The 19361-nt window shown below is 33.7% G+C and overlaps 1 protein-coding gene across 1 annotated transcript in view; it reads right to left on the bottom strand.

Moving 5' to 3' along the window:
- LOC143238478 (putative 3',5'-cyclic phosphodiesterase pde-5) overlaps window positions 1–19361 on the bottom strand; it is an 89089-nt gene that overhangs the window by 56777 nt on the left and 12951 nt on the right. The window contains exons 2-5 of the mRNA XM_076478748.1: window positions 11335–11509; window positions 10418–10495; window positions 8196–8345; window positions 3820–3857 (exon numbers count right to left, since the gene is read on the bottom strand). Coding sequence (XP_076334863.1) covers window positions 3820–3857; window positions 8196–8345; window positions 10418–10495; window positions 11335–11509 — 441 coding nt within the window. The remainder of the gene's footprint in view (window positions 1–3819; window positions 3858–8195; window positions 8346–10417; window positions 10496–11334; window positions 11510–19361) is intronic.

The following is a 19361-nucleotide window of genomic DNA, read 5'->3' as shown; positions in this document are numbered from 1 at the left end:
CAGTGTAGTTTTTACATAGTATAGACCTCAGTTTTGTGCCTGGTTTTTGAATAAATTTGGTATTAACTGGAATGTCATATTTTGTTAGTAGTTTTTGCCAAATGTTGGTTATTTGTCTCCTGATGTCGGGAATATATGGTATGCAGCAGTATATGGTTTCGTGATTTTTTAATTCATGGGATATTTTAACTTTTGTTAGTTGATTTTGCTTTTTGTCTAGGTGTGTGTGTATAACGTTTTCTACAATTTGTGGAGGAAACTTATTGATGTTGATGATGTATTGTTTTATTTTGTCTAATTCGTTGTTAATTTTATCTGGTGAGCATAGTTTTATGACTATTTATTTGGTTTCTTAGTATGTTGAGTCTTTGTTTTGTTTCATGTGCTGAGTCCCAAGGAATGTACAGTCCATTATGGGTGATTTCTGTTTTAAATTGTGTATCAGTTCTTGTAATTTTGAGGTTAAGAAATGATATTTGATTGCTTTCTTCCTGTTCACATGTGAAGTTAATGTTGGGATGTATAGAGTTAATGTGATTGAAAAAATTAAGTATGTATTCTGTAGATTCGAATCCCGCAACCGTGTCATCTACATATCTGTACCAGTATAGTGGTGGATGTAATGCTGTGTTAATTGCTTGTGTTTCAACTTGTGTCATAAAAATATTGGCTAGAACTGGTGATACTGGGTTGCCCATGCTTAGGCCATTTGTTTGTCCACATATAAATCGTTTAACTACAATCTTGGTAAATACATAGCATGGGCATTCTCCAAACATGTAACATCAGCCAGCTCATTCATCAAAGACTCTTTTAATTTCAAGTCTAATCTAAATCAACTTAATCATAAAGCCTTAATGGCCAGTTTCGATGTTATATCCCTCTTTACAGAAGTTCCAACCACTGAAGCCTACAAGATAGCCTTAGAACTCTATATCCGAGACCCTAACCCAACTATAGAAATTCCCAGTAACCAGTTAGCAACCCTCATAGAATTCACCACGATAAAGACAAACTTCATGTTCAACAACCAAAACTATATACAAACAAATGGCCTAAGCATGGGCAACCCAGTATCATCAGTTCTAGCCAATATGTTTATGACACAAGTTGAAACACAAGCAATTAACACAGCATTACATCCACCACTATACTGGTACAGATATGTAGATGACACGGTTGCGGGATTCGAATCTACAGAACACATACTTAATTTTTTCAATCACATTAACTCTATACATCCCAACATTAACTTCACATGTGAACAGGAAGAAAGCAATCAAATATCATTTCTTAACCTCAAAATTACAAGAACTGACACACAATTCAAAACAGAAATCCACCGAAAAATCACCCATACTGGATTATACATTCCTTGGGACTCAGCACATGAAACAAAACAAAAACTCAACATACTAAGAAACCAAATAAACACAGCCATAAAACTATGCTCACCAGATAAAATTGACGATGAATTAGACAAAATAAAACAATACTTCATCAACATCAATAAGTTTCCTCCACAAACCGTAGAAAACATTATACGCACACACCCAGACAGAAAGCAAAATCAACCAACTAAAGTAAATACAGCTCACGAATCAAAAAACCACGAAACCATATACTGCTGTATACCATATATTCCTGACATCAGCAAACAAATAACCAACATTTGGCAAAAATTAGTAACAAAATATGACATTCCAGTTAATACCAAATTTATTCAAAAACCCGGCACAAAACTGAGGTCTATACTATTTAAAAACTACACTGACAAACACCACACCAACATTATTTATAAAATACAATGTGATAACTGCAACGACTTCTATATTGGAGAAACAAGTAGAAAAATGGAAACCAGATTCAAAGAACATAAAAAGTCACCTTCACACGTTTTCGAACACTGCAAGTCAAATAAACACAACATAACCATAGAAAACACTCAAATACTAAATAAAGAAACAAACATAAACAAACGCAAAATTAAAGAAGCCTTACTTATACAACAACTTAAACCCAAAATAAACCAATATAAAGGAACGCCTTTATACCTATATTAATATAAATAAAATTATATATTCAAACATCTAATACCGCCCTCTACATTTCGACACACAGTTACACAACCCCTTTCAAACATGTGGTCAGCTTCCGGTCAGTTACCTCTTTCTTTGTGAACCTGACGATGACCGAAGAAGGTCGATACGTTGTTCGCTCTTCTATGTAAAATATTTTCTCAACCCAAACGAGCCGTTTTTGCATATAAATTTGATGATATTTTGGTATTGTTACCACACATTACAGACAAAATTCAATAATTTATAAACCATATGAACTGACAACAATCCACAATGGAAGTAAAAAACGATAACAAACTGTTATCTCTTGAAGTGATAACCCATATCTACAGAAGTTTATAAGAGAACCCATAATACTCGTATCTTAATTATAAATCAAACCACTTAAACGGCATAAAGACGGGTACTTCATATACTATCTGGTTTCAAGAAAGAACGACATTCTTTTTAGCGAAAAATTCAATAAATTGGAAAAAAAAAACGTCACTTCAATTCTCATTAACAATGGAACTATTGATAAAGAAGATAAACCCCAAGGATAAGCAGAAGGAAAATTACAGACATGTAGCCATATTCCACTATGTCAAAGGTCTTGGAAAGCACGGATGTAAACAATAAATTCAGAACAGTATTAAAAAAAGACACTACACAATACGGTCACAGTGAGCACATACCATACCACTTAAAGGGTCTAACAGACAGAAAAAACACACCATTTACAGCATTACCCATGAATATGTGTTCCAATACGTGCGATATGTCTGCAATAACCCATCATGCTAGAGTAGGCCATACGATACATTTTATAGGATACTGAAAGAAAACGAATATACAAGAATGATAAAAGAAGCGTTCTACATTTACCTAATCAGTAAAACCAGCTGGCACACAAGACAGCTAAACTTAGGTACTAAAATAAATATAGTCCTTCTCTGGACTTCTCTGAAAACAGCAACTGAAACGTAGAATAAAATCTAATTAATAATTAATATCTAGTTGATTGTTTGTTTGTTTTGCAATTTCGCGCAAAGCTAGCGAGGGCTATCTGCGTTAGCCGTCCCTAATTTAGCAGTGTAAGACTAGAGGGAAGGCAGCTAGTCATCACCACCCACCGCCAATTCTTGGGCTACTCTTTTACCAACGAATAGTGGGATTGACCGTAACATTATAACGCCCCCATGGCTAAAAGGGTGAGCATGTTTGGTGCGACGGAAATTCGAACCCACGACTCTCAGATTACGAGTCGAACACCTTAACACACCTGGCCATGCTGGGCCTATCTAGTTGAATATAACAAAACAGTTACTAATAACCAAGGCGCTCGAAAAGGTTACTAGCCATGACAATGATTGAAATCTGACCGCCATAACCTTACCATTGTTGTAATTTAAACTGTGAAATTGATTCACTACAGAAACTTCTGTAAAGAGTTACGAAGCAAATCGTTTTATTCAAACATAAGTCGTTTCTTAACTGTATTTCCAAATCATGGGTGCTTTAAAAATTCAGTGAGATTCACATCGGTTGTTGATGTGGTAGGATGATAGACCGTTGCAACAAATTAGATCTTGATAAAATCACGAAATACATATTTATACGTGAAGGCGAATTCCATATATTTCTAGCAAAATAAATGTCTTACGTAGACCCAAAGGTAACTGCTCTCAATATTTTCTTTTAAGAAACAAGAACTATTGGAAGAATGTATATAACTACCTGTACTTTTATTTGTGCTTACCTTTTTAAATGGAAGCTGTTCTCTTCCTACATCAAGTCCTGTCAGAAAAAGAGTTGTAATAGTATTAAGTACTTTGGTTTATTTGAATATCTTATCTATAATACACATTAACATAATATAAAGCTCATAAAAATATATTCAAGATTCAATCTATTGGAAAATTGCACCACACTCATACAATTTAAGTATATATGCATAACGTTGGTTAAATATTAACTAAAATGAATAAAAATGAAACATTTCACACTTGTATAATGTACATTAAATGTGTTAAAATTCAAGTAAATCGACATTAACTGTACCCAATCCAATTTGAAGTTGTTGTTTTACATTTATTTGTATCTACTTAATCAATAAAAGTTGTTGTTTAAAGAGCGTGTAGTAATATTAACTTATTATTGGGTTGGTGATAACGAACATTAGTTTAAAACCTACAACGGCCAAAACACCTTTATTATGTTTGAAGTAAATCAGAACACCAACTACGTAATATATATAATTAATTTAATTGGCGTTTATAATTCTATAAAAATTAGTAGGTTTGGTAGATTATACATATATATACATTTCATTAATAATTATAACGTTATAACTATCAAGATCCTTTTGGGAATATTTTGCTATCTCGTAAGAACTGTTGGATTCTCCTAATGATTACTGGCCATTCATTTTACAGAATTTGAACAGAAATAGTTGTCAAGATTAAGAAAGTTTTTAAATAGAAATTTTAACAAAAATACATCTATTTTTAAACACATTTTTTAAACTAATATGTCCATATATTTATCCTTAAGAAGCTAAATTTGGCTGTATGTTTCATGTTTGATTAATTAACATCAACAAGATGCAATGATAACAGAAACACACTGAACAAAATTAACTGCTGGTTCTTCCGATGTTTTTTGAAGAGAAAATCCAGAAATTCTAAACAAAAGAAAAAAGAGGAAAGTAAGCCAATTCTCCATTTTAATTTCCAAGGAAAGTAGTTTCCAGTTTTTATTTTGTTTTTTCAGTAGGAGAATATTAATACAGTCAAATACAATAATTATTTTGACTAACATATGAATTCGAAACCGTTTCGGTATTTTCAAATGATATTTTTTAATGACGTAGAAAAATCGTAAAGGATAGTAGTAACAATAACATATTATTTCAATTTTTTAGATAAACTTTGGTTGTGTATCACCTAGTAAGGTTTTTATTTTTGCATGCAAACATTCAAAATATGCGTCAATGGCACAAAATACATGTAAATATATTCCAATATTTTAAGTAGCAAAGCACCTATTATAATAATAATAAAAAGAACTCAAACATAAGTGCTAAACTTCACTCCAACAAGCTTGAACGATCTTGGAAGAACAAAAGAAAGGTCATCCATCTGGGATCGCATAAGGAGTTTGAGAAACTTTGTGGGAGGGCACTTAGATTTGAGTTTTATAAATTATCAAAATATAGTTCAATAGCATTATTAAATAGAGCTTGAATAATAAACAAGCATGTGTGAAAAGAAGGTATTAGGCTAAGAAAGAAAAAATAAAAGTTTAACATTCCCACTCGCTTCTTGTTTGCAGTCGCTTCTCCCCATTTTTGTGTTTTTCTTTTTTACTTTTTGAATGATCACAAAAGAAACAAAGAATACTTCAGAAAATGGGATGAACACAGATGATTCATTTTGCACATTTTTTAGTTTGTTTGGAATTAAGCACAAACCTACACAAGAGGTTATTTGTGCTCTGTCCAACACGGTTATCGAAGCTTGGTTTCTAGCGGTATAAGTCCGTAAACATACTGCTGTGCAACTGAGGATCTTTGCATTTTTTCTTTATTTCTCATAAATTCTGTATCTTTTTAATGAAAGTATGAAATAAAGAAAACTTCTGTTTGATATGAACCCTTTCAAAACAAGCAACAATCATAAAAAATGGTGTAAATGTTATTTCAAAGAGGTCACTTTAACAAAGAAAATAAAGGATCTCCTCCTTCGTGTTTTATTTTTGTTATAAGTTAATTAAATGTTCTGCGACACAATGAAGTAAGATAAACGAAGGCCCGCTATAAAATAAGCGGCATTTAGAAAAAATTAAAAGTATTATAACCTTCCTAAGACTTGTTGTGCATGTAGAACAAGGTTAAAATGAGAGATTGGTCTTCTTATTGTCTTAGTAGATTTTAGGGACATCGGTTTAATTCTGAAGTGTATTTCCGCGAAAGTAATATAATTTATAAACTTTCCAAACGTATCATCCACAACAGTGGTTTCCAACCTATTTTATGTCCCGCACCCCTAAAAATTTTAATATGTTCTCGCACCCCTCACAATAATTATTTATTTAAGAATAAATGTGAAGGTGAACAAAACAACTTTTTATAATTAGTTTTTAGTTAAATAAAATCGAACGTAATATTTGAATATATAGGATAGTACCCTTAATATAAACAAAAAAAAACTGAAATGTTATCTCGCACCCCGAAGGGATGCAAACACCCCTGGTTGGGAACCACTGATCTACAACACTTAAGTTGAGCCTCGTTATAAATGTAAAACTAAAACAGAAACTACATTACATTTCTAAATTTGAAATTGAAGTTTATAATTTACAAAATTAGGCTCTTAATGACAAAATTCTTCTTGAACATAAAAAACACACAGAAGAAATTTTTACACCAGTAAAATAAATAACTTTAAAATTTACATGTCAAAGAAATAAGTTGGTCGCCATATCTGCTATGACATTACTTAAAAAACAGAAGTTAAGGCTTTAGTGAAAAGGATTGTTTTGAACACGAAAACTAGTGACGGAAGAAATTGTATACCTTATCTAATTCACAGATCACTCTGTATAATAACCACACCAAAAATAATAAACTTATCCGATCGTCAAATAACTCTCAGTTATTTATATGTGTATGTATATATATATATACACATATGTAAAGATGTTAGAAACTTCTTCCTAGCATCGCAGAAATTTTAATCCCCTACAGTAAATAAAGTTTCCCCCTCATTTAAGACTAAAATAAAACCCGTCTGGATTCAAGCCCACTAACTATCAAATGCCGTAATGGAAAATGTAATCTAACGAAAAATAGAATCCTCGACCTTAAAGCTTTCAAATGTAATAAATACGATGTTACAAACAAACCTGGCGAAAGTAACTAAATTATCATTGTTAAGTGAGATTCTTTATGATAAAGGGATCAATAATCTCTTCTTAGATGGTTCATATAAACTGTTAAGTAAGTACACTTTGAACACTGCATTACCTTAACCTCTAACTAGATTTCTAATCCTTTACTATATCAATTTTTCTTGTAAATGCCTGACATGGCCTGGTAGTTAAAGTGCTCAATTTGCAATCTACGGGTCGTAGGTTCGATATCCAATCACCGATCATGCTCTACCTTTCATCCCTAAGGATATTATAATCTTACGGTTAACTCGTTGATAAAAGAGTAGCCCAAGAGTTGGCGGTAGGTGGTGATGACTAGCTGCCTTCCCTCTGGTCTATAACTGATATTGGTATCACTAGTGGCATTATATATTGATTGGTATGAGTGTTAGGTAATATTAAAAATAGGGAGATTTGATCTCAGTTTGAGAGTCGCAGGCTCTGATTCCCGTCCCAACAAATGTGTTCGCTCTTTCAGCCGTGTAGGCGTTATACTATGCCGGTCAATCCCACTATTCGTTGGCAAAAGAGTCACCCACGAGTTGTGGGATTGACTGTAACATTATAACACCCATACGATTGAAAGAGCGAGCTTGTTTGGTCGGATGGAAATCCGAACTTGCGATCCTCAAATTGCGAGTCGAACGTTCCAGCCATTTGGCCATGCCGGGCCTTCTTGAAGAAGACAGACCAATGTTCTCTCGAAACATGTATTACGCTCCACCATAAATAAAACTTTCTCTTATGCTTATAAGTTACTCTTTGCCTACCTAGTATTATACATTCTTGTAATTGAAACATGTGACAAAATATCTTTGTTTCACAATAATAAATAACTGTGGAATGTATGGACTAATTTTATTCAGTTAAAGTAATGACAACGAAAGTTTTTGTTAAATGGCTGAGCAAATATTTTCGAAAGAATGAAATGTAAGAAAATGTTAATGAAAAATTACAACATATTAGAGTCCATGAAACGACTAAAATCGCTGAGGCCGTAGTGACAAAATTGCAAACACACGTTTTTCAATGAATCATATATAGTTTTTAAACTGATTTTTATATATATTTCTTTTCTTATCAAGGCTCCATGGCCAGGGGGCGCCCAAAGAAATTACACTACTTTTCCTCCTGCTCCTAATTCGACCCCGCAGCCCGCTCTTTGTAAATGACCCAAATCGTTTTAGCATTTTCATTACCCACCTACAGTCTTGGATTGTGCGGTAGGTGAAAACTCTGCACTGCGTTCCACCCACTTTTGCAAAATATCTTGTTCGACGTAATTGAGAACGAAGTTTTCTAAGAAGTCAGGATTTTCTTGTAGAAACTCTACCACTTCAGATGATGATAAATCTAGAAGAAATTCACATTTATTCTTACTTTGCGAGAAAAGCAATTTGTATCTAAAGGTCTGAGTTAGTAAATGTTAAAATGTTAGCCTGCTACATTTCCATTATTTCTAGGGTCGTACTTCAAGTTATGTCGTCCATTCATTACTACGTCAGTTTCACCGAAAATCGACCATACTTTATTCCAGCTATTGCAACCAAGCTGTGAAACATTTGAATGCTATATGAAATAAAATAAACGCGAACATTAAAGTCTTTTCTTGAACATTAGATTTTTCAGGGATTTTACAAACGTTTATTTTCAGAACAACAACATATACGATACATAGGATATAAGACTATATATGGTATAGGTAGAGAAAGCACTACAAAATGCTTTCTCTACCCATACCAGCCGTTTTTACATGTATAATTTTCTCTACAAGTGGGTCTTCTTGTCATCAAGGATAAAATACTAGTTCAAAATACCTTCAAGTGCGAGACATCTCTCTCTGAATTAGAACTGCTGACCAAATACATGAGCTGTCAATGCCATTATTTTAACTGAATAATGGAAACTACTGTGCAGAGCGTGTTCAGCGGCATATTACAGCTCTAACCTTGAATCTTAGGATCTGCAGGCCTGTCACAATAAGTATTAAATCATGCATGACCTTAGCAAAAAAATTGAACATTATAATAAATAGTTTAATACAACTACAATACAGTTTAACTTTTTCGCATGCTATATGTTTCGTAGTTTCTAACATTATACACATCAACAAAGTTTATAGATGTGTATGATAGCCTACTCTATTAATAGCTTAACTTGAAGAGATGATATGAAACACGTTATATAAAAGTTAAAGACAAGGCTATGTACAGAATGCACATATATATATAAAATTGTATCTAAATCTTGCAAAAATAAAACATCTCTCCATCTTTTATATTTTCTTGCAAGTAAAACTTGGATAAAAGTTCTCGGGCAATTATAAAAACTTTGGAATCATGAACAAAACGTGTTGACTTCACTGAAAGTTCTCACGTAACAGTAGACAGAACAAAACACAATAAAGTACAAACGTGTTTTTATTTTAAGATTATTTATGAAATAATGACTCAAAAAATGTTTTTGAACAAACAAAACCAAAACAACACATGAAGACGCTACTAGATATATTGATATTGAAGTATATTATAACAGTGACCTCCCTTCAACACTTGATCGTCAGTTCCAGAAAATTGCCTGGATGGACTGTGAGTTAAAAAATTTAGGAACCTTATTTTAACAGACCGGGAACAGCTTCTATTATAAAACTATCAGTTCATGATTCAGTTTTAAGAGTCCTGAAATAAGATAAACGATTTAAAATATTTCACGAGCAAAGTTCCTATCAGTGAAACGTACACACAGAGTAACTTTAATATAAAATAAGTTACTATGGCTACCAGTCTTGTTGATGGTACCGTATTAATATAGGTTACTATGACTACTATTCTTGTTGATTGTACCGTGTTAACATGAAATAAGTTACTATGGCTACCATTCTTATTAATGGTACCGTATTAATATGAAATAAGTTAGTATGACTACCATTCTTGTTGATTGTACCGTATTAATATGAAATAAGTTACCAGGGCTACCATTCTTATTAATGGTACCGTATTAATATGAAATAAGTTACTATGACTACCATTCTTATTAATGGTACCGTATTAATATGAAATAAGTTAGTATGACTACCATTCTTGTTGATTGTACCGTATTAATATGAAATAAGTTACCAGGGCTACCATTCTTATTAATGGTACCGTATTAATATGAAATAAGTTACTATGACTACCATTCTTATTAATGGTACCGTATTAATATGAAATAAGTTACTATGACTACCATTCTTGTTGATGGTACCGTATTAATATGAAATAAGTTGCTATGACTACCATTCTTATTAATGGTACAGTATTAATATGAAATAAGTTACTATGACTACCATTCTTGTTGATGGTACCGTATTAATATGAAATAAGTTACTATGACTACCATTCTTATTAATGGTACCGTATTAATATGAAATAAGTTACTATGACTACCATTCTTGTTGATGGTACCGTTTGAGCTGCTCCTTGTCATTTTTCTCCTGCTTCTCTTCCCTTTGTAAAATATTTTATCTGCAAAAGAGAAAATACGTTGTGTATAAACATGAAGTTCAGAGCACGATGTGTAGTGTAATAAGTAGTGAAAACTGATTCATGTAGGTTTAATGCTTCAGTTGCTCACAATAAACAGAACTATCCTTATAAAAGTATATGTTTTATGGATTCTTTTAAACCGTTCGTGGACACAATGTGGGTAAGAGTAACATAAATACCTGATAGTTAAAGGTGTCTCATAATATCAACAACATATTTAGTTACTATTTATGATACCAGATTAACAACTTTGTAACTTATGTGGTTTATTTCGAATGACCATAAACTTATCCCTTCAAGAGCTATTCATATAAAAATTTGATAGTTCATGAATCATGGTCATATTTGTCGAAGATAGTAGAGCAAACCTATTGTACTGTTTATCGGTGAAAGGTCCGGTTTAAAGTAACTGGATTGTAAATTAATTTATTTGGAATAAATTTATTATTGTTTAATAGGCAATATTAATAAATTATAACAATAATATACAATAGCATAATGATAATCTTAGTGTTATTGGTAATAAAACCTGCAAGGAGAGAGAGAAGGAAGAAGAATTTTTTTGTTGTTATTTTAGGCGATTCACAGCAACATTATAACGCCTCCGCGACTGAAAGAGCGAACATGCAAATGTCACTTAGAAAAACTATACGAAACTGTAGTTTCAACATTGAAAAAATGAATCGGTTTCTCTCAAAATGTAAAAAAGCTGAACCATAAATTTCTGTACATGGCAATCAAATCATTTTGTATACAAAACCCAATATTAACTTATTGTAAACAAAAGAAATTGTTTCCAATCGACTTCAGTACGTCACCTGCAGAAAGTAGTCCATCTAGTCCTTGACAGTTCAAATGATATCGGCTTACTGATGAGCTGATCAATGGACTTGGCAATCTAAGTTCTAACGATCCAGGTGATCCAGGATTAACACCACTGATAGGTGGCAAACGTCTTTTTTCAACCCCCAACTTCCTGTTCACAGGCATGCCCTAAATGGAATTTTGATTATGAATAACTAAAATTTGTTGCCAGTCATGTGAATCCTATATTTCATATTAAATTGATTCATTGATTCGATTTGCTACTTCTTTGTCAGTTACAAATCGGCAAAAGCAACTTTTCTTTTGTATATAAAACAATTGATTGATTTTTGGAATTTCGCATAAAGCTACTCGAGGGCTATCTGTGCTAGCCGTCCCTAATTTAGCAGTGTAAGACTAGAGAGAAGGCAGCTAGTCATCACCACCCACCGCCAACTCTTGGGCTACTCTTTTACCAACGAATAGTGGGATTAACCGTAACATTATAACGCCCCCACGGTTGCGAGGGCGAGCATGTTTGGCGCGACTCGGGTGCGAACCCGCGACCCTCAGATTACGAAGCGCACGCCTTAACGCGCTAGGCCATGCCGGGCCCCCAACAATAAACAAATTGAATATGCTTGTGTATGTTTTGCTTAGTTTAACTTCAAAAGCTATACGTCTTCGTAACGATCACGTGGTCACGGATTTCCTTCAAATAGTTTATTAAGATACTTTTTAACTCTGATAAATTATTTTTTATTAAGGAAAACTACCTCCTGTAAACCTTAACAACAAAAATACAGGAGTTACGGCGAATCTTCTAAAACCTTTAATGATAAATACTTAGAACAAAATAAGATCATGAGACAAAGAAATTAACATTTCACTTCATCGCTAATATCATTGTGAAATTCGATTAAAAATAAAACTTTTGTTGTTTATTATAATACGGTTGTTTTATGAAGCAGTCATCGTTTCTAAATGCTAATTTTTATAATCAAAAAGGAACGTTTCGCTTTAATAAAAAGAAATTATTAGTTAATAAAATCAGAAATAAATCCACTTGTTTTGAGAAAGAAAAAAATACAACTTTATCTCTGAGTCATAAATAGTATCTTCTTCAAATAGAGAGAGCTCTAATTTAATGAGTGAACTCATGAATTACATACTTTCGCGTTTACGTCTGATCTGAGGCTTATGCATTAACCCTCACGTATCTCTTTAAAATGACAGACCTGGCCTGACTAGGCCTCGACTCGCATATGAGTGTAACAAACCTATAAACTTGGAGCAAAACCATCGAGTGATCCTTATGTAAGAAGTATATTATCTTCAAACTTTATTTTACGACGTCTCTGGTATTCAAGTCTAAATTAAGAACCCAATTTTTATAAGATAAAATAATTAAAATTATCTGAGTGGCAATTTTAAATTATAAATAATAAACTCGCTAATTATGCACTGATTGTGTGACAAAATTTTAAATTATGGAATACTTACCACAAGTTAAAAAACGAATTTTAAAAAATACCATTTAAGAGGGCTCGGCATGGCCAGGTGGGTAAGGTGTTCGAATCCCCGTCGCTTCAGACATGCGCGCCCTTCCAACCGTTGGGGCGTTATAGTGTGATGATCAATCCCACTATTCGTTGGTAAAAGAGTAGCCCAAGAGTTGGCTTTGAGTGGTGATGACTAGCCGCCTTCCCTCTAGTCTTACACTGCTAAATTAGGGACAGCTAGCGCAGATAGCCCTCGTGTAGCTTTGCGCGAAATTCAAAACACATACAAACTGTTTAAGAGAATATTACAAGGAGGAAGAGGCCTGGTGTACCTGACACTCCTGGCTATATAAAATATATATACCCAAACACCAGAGAGAGAGAGAATGTTACATATGTTTAATAAAATGTCTCAGTAAAGAGTAGTTAACACTTTTATTATTATCTTATGATTTATTATGAAATTACACACAATTTAAGTAAGGCCTTATTAGATATTCTTTGCCGTAAATCCAGCTATCTTGTCAGCAGGCACGAGGCGCGAAGACTTAACTCTTTAGTTTAGGGTAGGTTTTGCTACCATTTATTACCTGGTGAATTTAGGAACTTACAATGCTAAAATCTAGGGTTCGATTCCCGCGGGGAATACAACATATAGTATAATTGTTCTTTACTTCATTACAAACAAATCGTTTCGTCGACTATGTGTTTTACAGTTGAAATATAACTTGGGGAGGCTCATACCTCATTTTCAGTTTTGTTTTTCATGACATTATGTGTGAACTGTTGCCTGCTAGTGGCCTTACTTAAGCTTACGCTAAGAATTTTTACTTAATGTTATGTGTAAAGTTCGGTTAGAAATATAATCAATAACTAATAAATTTAATTCTACCAAAATAAACCCAAACACAAACAGAAAAATATATTTGAAAACGACCTTGAACTTGACAATGGTTTATACTTTCTTACAGCCATTGTTATATATGTATTATATTTCAACTGAAAGCAGTTCTAAGAAGAGATAAACAAAAACCGGTCACTGTCATGATATTGTACGGACGTGAAGTTGATATCCGGTTCATGTCAAATATTAGTTCAATTGATTTTCTCGAACACGCAAGAGAACAATTTGGTTGGGCGTTTCTTTTGGAATTGTTCGTTCCAAAAATCGTTGTTGTTTGTTGTTGTTTTTAAGTTTCATTTTGTTTTTGAATTTCGCGCAAAGCTACACGAGGGCTATCTGCGCTAACCGCCCCTAATTTAGCAGTGTAAGACTAGAGAAAGGGCAGCTAGTCATCACTACCCGTCGCCAACTCTTGGGCTACTCTTTCACCAGCGAATAATGGGATTGACCGAACATTATAATGCCCCTACGGCTGAAAGGGCGAGCATGTTTAGTGTGATGATGAATCACACCCGCGACCTTCGGATTACTAGTCGAGTGCCTTAACCACCTGGCCTTGCCGGGCCTTCTTATATTTGTTCATTACAATATTGCATCATTAGCGAATCTATCAGAGATAGGTGGAATATAACGACTGAATTACTCGGACGAAGTAATTATAATTAAATGCTGGTGAATGGGTGAATAATTGTAGATGCAAAAGATTTCCTTGTAATTAGCAAAACTGTCTTCAATAACTTATGTGTATTGGTATGGCCAACCGTCACATCATGCTGAACTTATTTCGTTGTAGTCTGCGTAGTTTAGACCAGGGGTTTCCAAACTTTTTAGACCTGCGGAGCTTTACATTAGAAAGAAAAAACATTGCGGAGCCTTAATAAAAAAATACTAAAAATAGAAACAATCGGTCACTAGCACTAGATAAAGTTTACTTCAAGCTTTTAAAATATAAATTTATTAACAACATCAATATTTAAACAAAAAATTTACTTCTATTTACTTGTTCAAAAATTTCTGCTTGCAAAATTTATATCAGTAAAAGTACAGTGTACTTATTTATTTATTAATGTGAACTTGCTTTTGTTCACAAAGTAGTTCAATATTTAGAGTTATGGTTGTTACTTGTAAGCGCAAATCATCTTCAATATCCCTGTTTCTAAATTTGATCTTTATAGCTGTATACAGTGAAAATATTTGCTCACAAAAATATGTTGTTGGAAAACGCATCAAAATTTTCAAAGCTCTGTTACCTATTTCAGGATATTCTATGGCCATTTGAATCCAAAACTGTAATTTCTTCCTGCTGAAATTTTGTTTTTAGGGTGCAATCAGTTGAAATTTCTATAAGCTGTTCTTTGTATTTCAAAGGCAAATCGTTGGTATTTGCAGAGTCAACAAAGGGATTTTGAATCCACAGTAATTTTCCTAAATGAGAGAAGTACTCCACAATAGTTGTACCCAAATCAGGTATATGCTGGAAGACTGAAATTTTTGCATCTTCACTTAAGGAAATTTCATTCATAAGTAAAAAGCCACTGAGATTTTCGAAGTAATCAAGTTCTTCCATAAGTATAAATTTACCCCAAAGTTTTAGCTTACGTTGAAGCGCTTCCATTTTCCGATGAGCTTTGAAGTATTTTATTTAGATAGGCAAATACCCCGAAAGATAAGCTACCTTCTGTATTCAGCATTTGTCCTTTAATTTGTACGCCCTTTTCCCCGAGAAAGCCATCGGACTTCAGTATGAAGCAGCAAATTTTTATACAAACTTTCTATATCCTCACAGAGTAAACTGAAAGTCCTCACATTGAGTGGTCTTGGTTTTATAAAATTAACTACTTTTATGATATCACTCGATACCTCTTTTAAGTCTTCTGGCATTCGTTTCATTGCAAGTGCATGACAATGATGGATACTCTCGATGTCCGGATTTTTTTTCTTTTTTATGCGTGCCACTGCGCCTGAAAATTTTTCAATCATAATTGCAGCCCTATCAGTGCAAATACTTGAGCATTCAACACACAACTCACTAGGTCCATCTTCATTCCCTGTCCATGTTAAACCATATTCAATAAAACTTTCATCATACTTTCTTTTCTTTCTTCTTTCTGTACTTCTTGCATCATCCTGCGTTAAAGTATTTGCACACGGCGACAATGCCGATAAATTCGTATTAGGCCTAGACCTAGAAAGATTTTTACTCGTATCAGATTTATTACTGACATTCAGCCACTTATCCATTATAAGGGTGATAACTAATTATTAATTTGTCTATAAACATATTCTTATATCTTTGGTACTTCAAAAGTATTTTCACGGACACAAAATAGTTTCTTAATGAAAACTCGTTCAAGCATTTGAATTTTCTCATCATACAATGGCATGCTGACCTGAGATCAGTGTTGTCATAACGAAGTCAGAAATAAAGATTTGTGGAAAAAAGCTAGGCCGCTAGAATAATATATTTTTCTAAAGGAAAATGGTGACCTATTATTTTTACAATTTGTTTTTGTTTTATTACAGAAAGTTTTAAGCCAAATGACAAAATATTAAGCCAGGTCTGACGTGCGTTTAAATATCGAACGAAATGAAACAAAATGAAACATGGCGTCATGCGAGTGTATGATGACATAGAGCCCACTGGTACCAAGGTAGTCTAATAAAACTACAACGAATCTAATCTAACCTGACAATTAACAATTATAATTGTCATAAATATAATTGTACTTCATATAAATATAATTTGAAATTGAAACAATTGATTCTGCATCTAATTGCATCACAACGTTTAAAATTAGGACAGATTTCAGCTATGACGTCATGTTTCATTTCGTTCAAGATTTGGCCGCTAATCCAGATCTGACTTTTAAAAGACAGTTGGAATCAATACCGAGGTTTGACTGATGTTTCATACGAAAATTACTAGGCTATCTTGATCTCCAATGACGCATGCGATCTCGAGATGGTGTCATATCTACTATCAACAAGCAGAGCCACTGTAGAAGTTAATTGATATTGTATTAACATTTTCACCTCGAGAATTTCCCCTAAGCAAAATAAAATCGTCTGGCGTTAGGCAGAACAAAATATTAAAAGGCCCAATACGCGATAAACGTGTTGTATTAAAAATATCTTTTCCTTTTTCCTTTTTTGTACAGAGTATTCTTATTCAATTTTATAGTTTTAGGAAGAAATATTAACATTCTAAAATTTCCTCGCGGAGCCCCAGAAAACCATGGGGGAACCCAAGGGCTTCGCGAAACATAGTTTGAAAAACCATGGTTTAGTTTGTTTGTTTGTTTGTTTTTTGAATTTCGCACAAAGCTACTCGAGGGTTATCTGTGCTAGCCGTCCCTAATTTAGTAATGTAAGACTAGAGGGAAGGCAGCTAGTCTTCATCACCCACCGCCAACTCTTGGGCTACTCTTTTACCAATGAATAGTGGGATTGACCGTTACATATAACGCTCCTACGGCTGAAAGGGCGAGCACGTTTGGCGCGACGGGGATGCGAATCCGCGACCCTCAGATTACGAGTCGCACGCCTTAGCGCGCTTGGCCATGCCCATGGTTTAGACAGTCTTAGTTAATACAAGACCACACAAAAAATTTATTTGTTTGTTTGGAATTTTCGCGCAAAGCTACGAGAGGGTATCTGCGCTAGCCATCCTTAATTCAGCTTGTTTTTTTGTTTGTTTGTTTTTGAATTTCGCACAAAGCTACTCGAGGGCTGTCTGTGCTAGCCGTCCCTAATTTAGCAATGTAAGACTAGAGGGAAGACAACTAGTCATCACCACCCACCGCCAACTCTTGGGCTACTATTTTGCCAACGAATAATAGGATTGACCTCACATTATAACGCCCCCACGGCTGAATTGGCGAGCATGTTTGGTGTGACGGGGATTCAAACCCGCGATACTCAGATTATAAGTCGAGCTCATGCTAGGCCACACCATGCCAAGTGTTATCCAAAAAACATTTGGTGTAATATTTCAGATGCGATGGAAATGAATGGCCTCATAAAATTAAAATAACCATAGTTTTATTGTGAATAGTTTTAGGAAACGTGTTATTGGTCTTTCTCACCTTTTTGGTACTTTTTGAAAACTGCCAGAAGATAAGTAAAATATATTATTTTGATAAATCCATTATCTTAATTAAATAAATACACTGCAGATAACGCCAACTCTCACCTATTTAAGGTACATCAAGTCATGGACACCATTTTAAGAGTGTGACAGGTAATGAGAAAATGATAACAGCGAATTGACAGACAAAACTCATTTTCGTTTGTAACGTATAGAAGAGTTTGTTCTGGTAAGGCAACAAGATTGTAAAGTTGCGTGTGTTTAATATCAGGACGACTAACTAAGGTCTGTAGTTTGGCTCATTTTCATGTTACTCAAATGTCTCGTTTTTTGTTCTGCATTTCAGTAATTTTACTTTATGCTACAAGTGTAACGACACAGAGTGTTACTGTTACAAGTAATTTTTTGTACTAAAGGTTCAATTTGAGACAAAATTACACATCTTGAATATAAAACAGATTTATTCTGAAACTGTAGTGGCTTCCACATGCAATAACCATTAAATACAGCTTAAAGTAACGTAGTGTAGTTGCAATGCCTTGACACATGTAATAGGAGAATAAATGTTTTACCATTTCTTCATTTGTTGGGTTATATCTTTGGAAAACGAAATATATTAATGATATTTAAATTTTCATTTTTAGTTAATCACTTATTTGCACATTTAATTTTGTTTTAGCAACTCAGTTGCATGCTTGATTCAGGCTCAATCATTTTTCTGCTGGAGTTTGACTCACTCAGTCACTTGCTTTTTTCCATTTCGAATTAATAGCTTAATATTTACGTTCTCTTATATTCGCCTCTATATCTTTTTCCTTCGGCTTAATCGCTTGTTTATTTCTTTGATTATTTTTATTATTTAGTTTTTTCTTCTGTTTATAAATGTTTTTTAGGAACGTTGATAAAGATTGTTTAGTTTAGTTTTATTTATCTTTAATATCTTATTGAATTAGAAAACCTACCATGCTTCCATTTTACGCTATGTCAACAAGTCCGTACACCAGAAAAGCTAAAGTTATTATATTAAAACGTTTTAGGTTTGATTGATTACTTGGAATTAAGTACAGGGCTACTCGATGGGCTACCTGTGCTCTACTCACCACAAAAGTTTGTAGAGATGGATTGTTTGATTTTGAATTTCGCGCAAAGCTACAAAAGGACTATCTGCGCTAGCCGTCCTTAATTTAGCAAGGTAAGACAAGAGGAAGGGCAGCTAATCATCACTACTCAGCGACAATTCTTGGACTATTTTACCAACTAATAATGGGAGTTACCTAACATTATAACAACCCCACTGCTGAAAGGTTGAGCATGTTTGGTGTAACGAGGATTCGAACTCGCAACTTTTACATTATGAGTCAAGCGCCCTGATCACTTGGCTCTGCTGGGCTGAGAGATGGATATTCTTATTCTAATTTTTCACTTTATTGTTTCCCAAAAGACCTTTGGCAAGGAATAAATAAATTAGCTGAAAATTATTATTTGATCTTTTGGGCTAAACCTGCACCTGATATAGCAAGGATAGAATCGTTTTTGTTTTTTTTAAGA

The sequence above is a fragment of the Tachypleus tridentatus genome, chromosome 13 (assembly GCF_004210375.1).
Source record: "Tachypleus tridentatus isolate NWPU-2018 chromosome 13, ASM421037v1, whole genome shotgun sequence".
Taxonomy (NCBI): Eukaryota; Metazoa; Arthropoda; class Merostomata; order Xiphosura; family Limulidae; genus Tachypleus; species Tachypleus tridentatus.
This window is presented reverse-complemented; position numbering and strand designations above follow the sequence as displayed.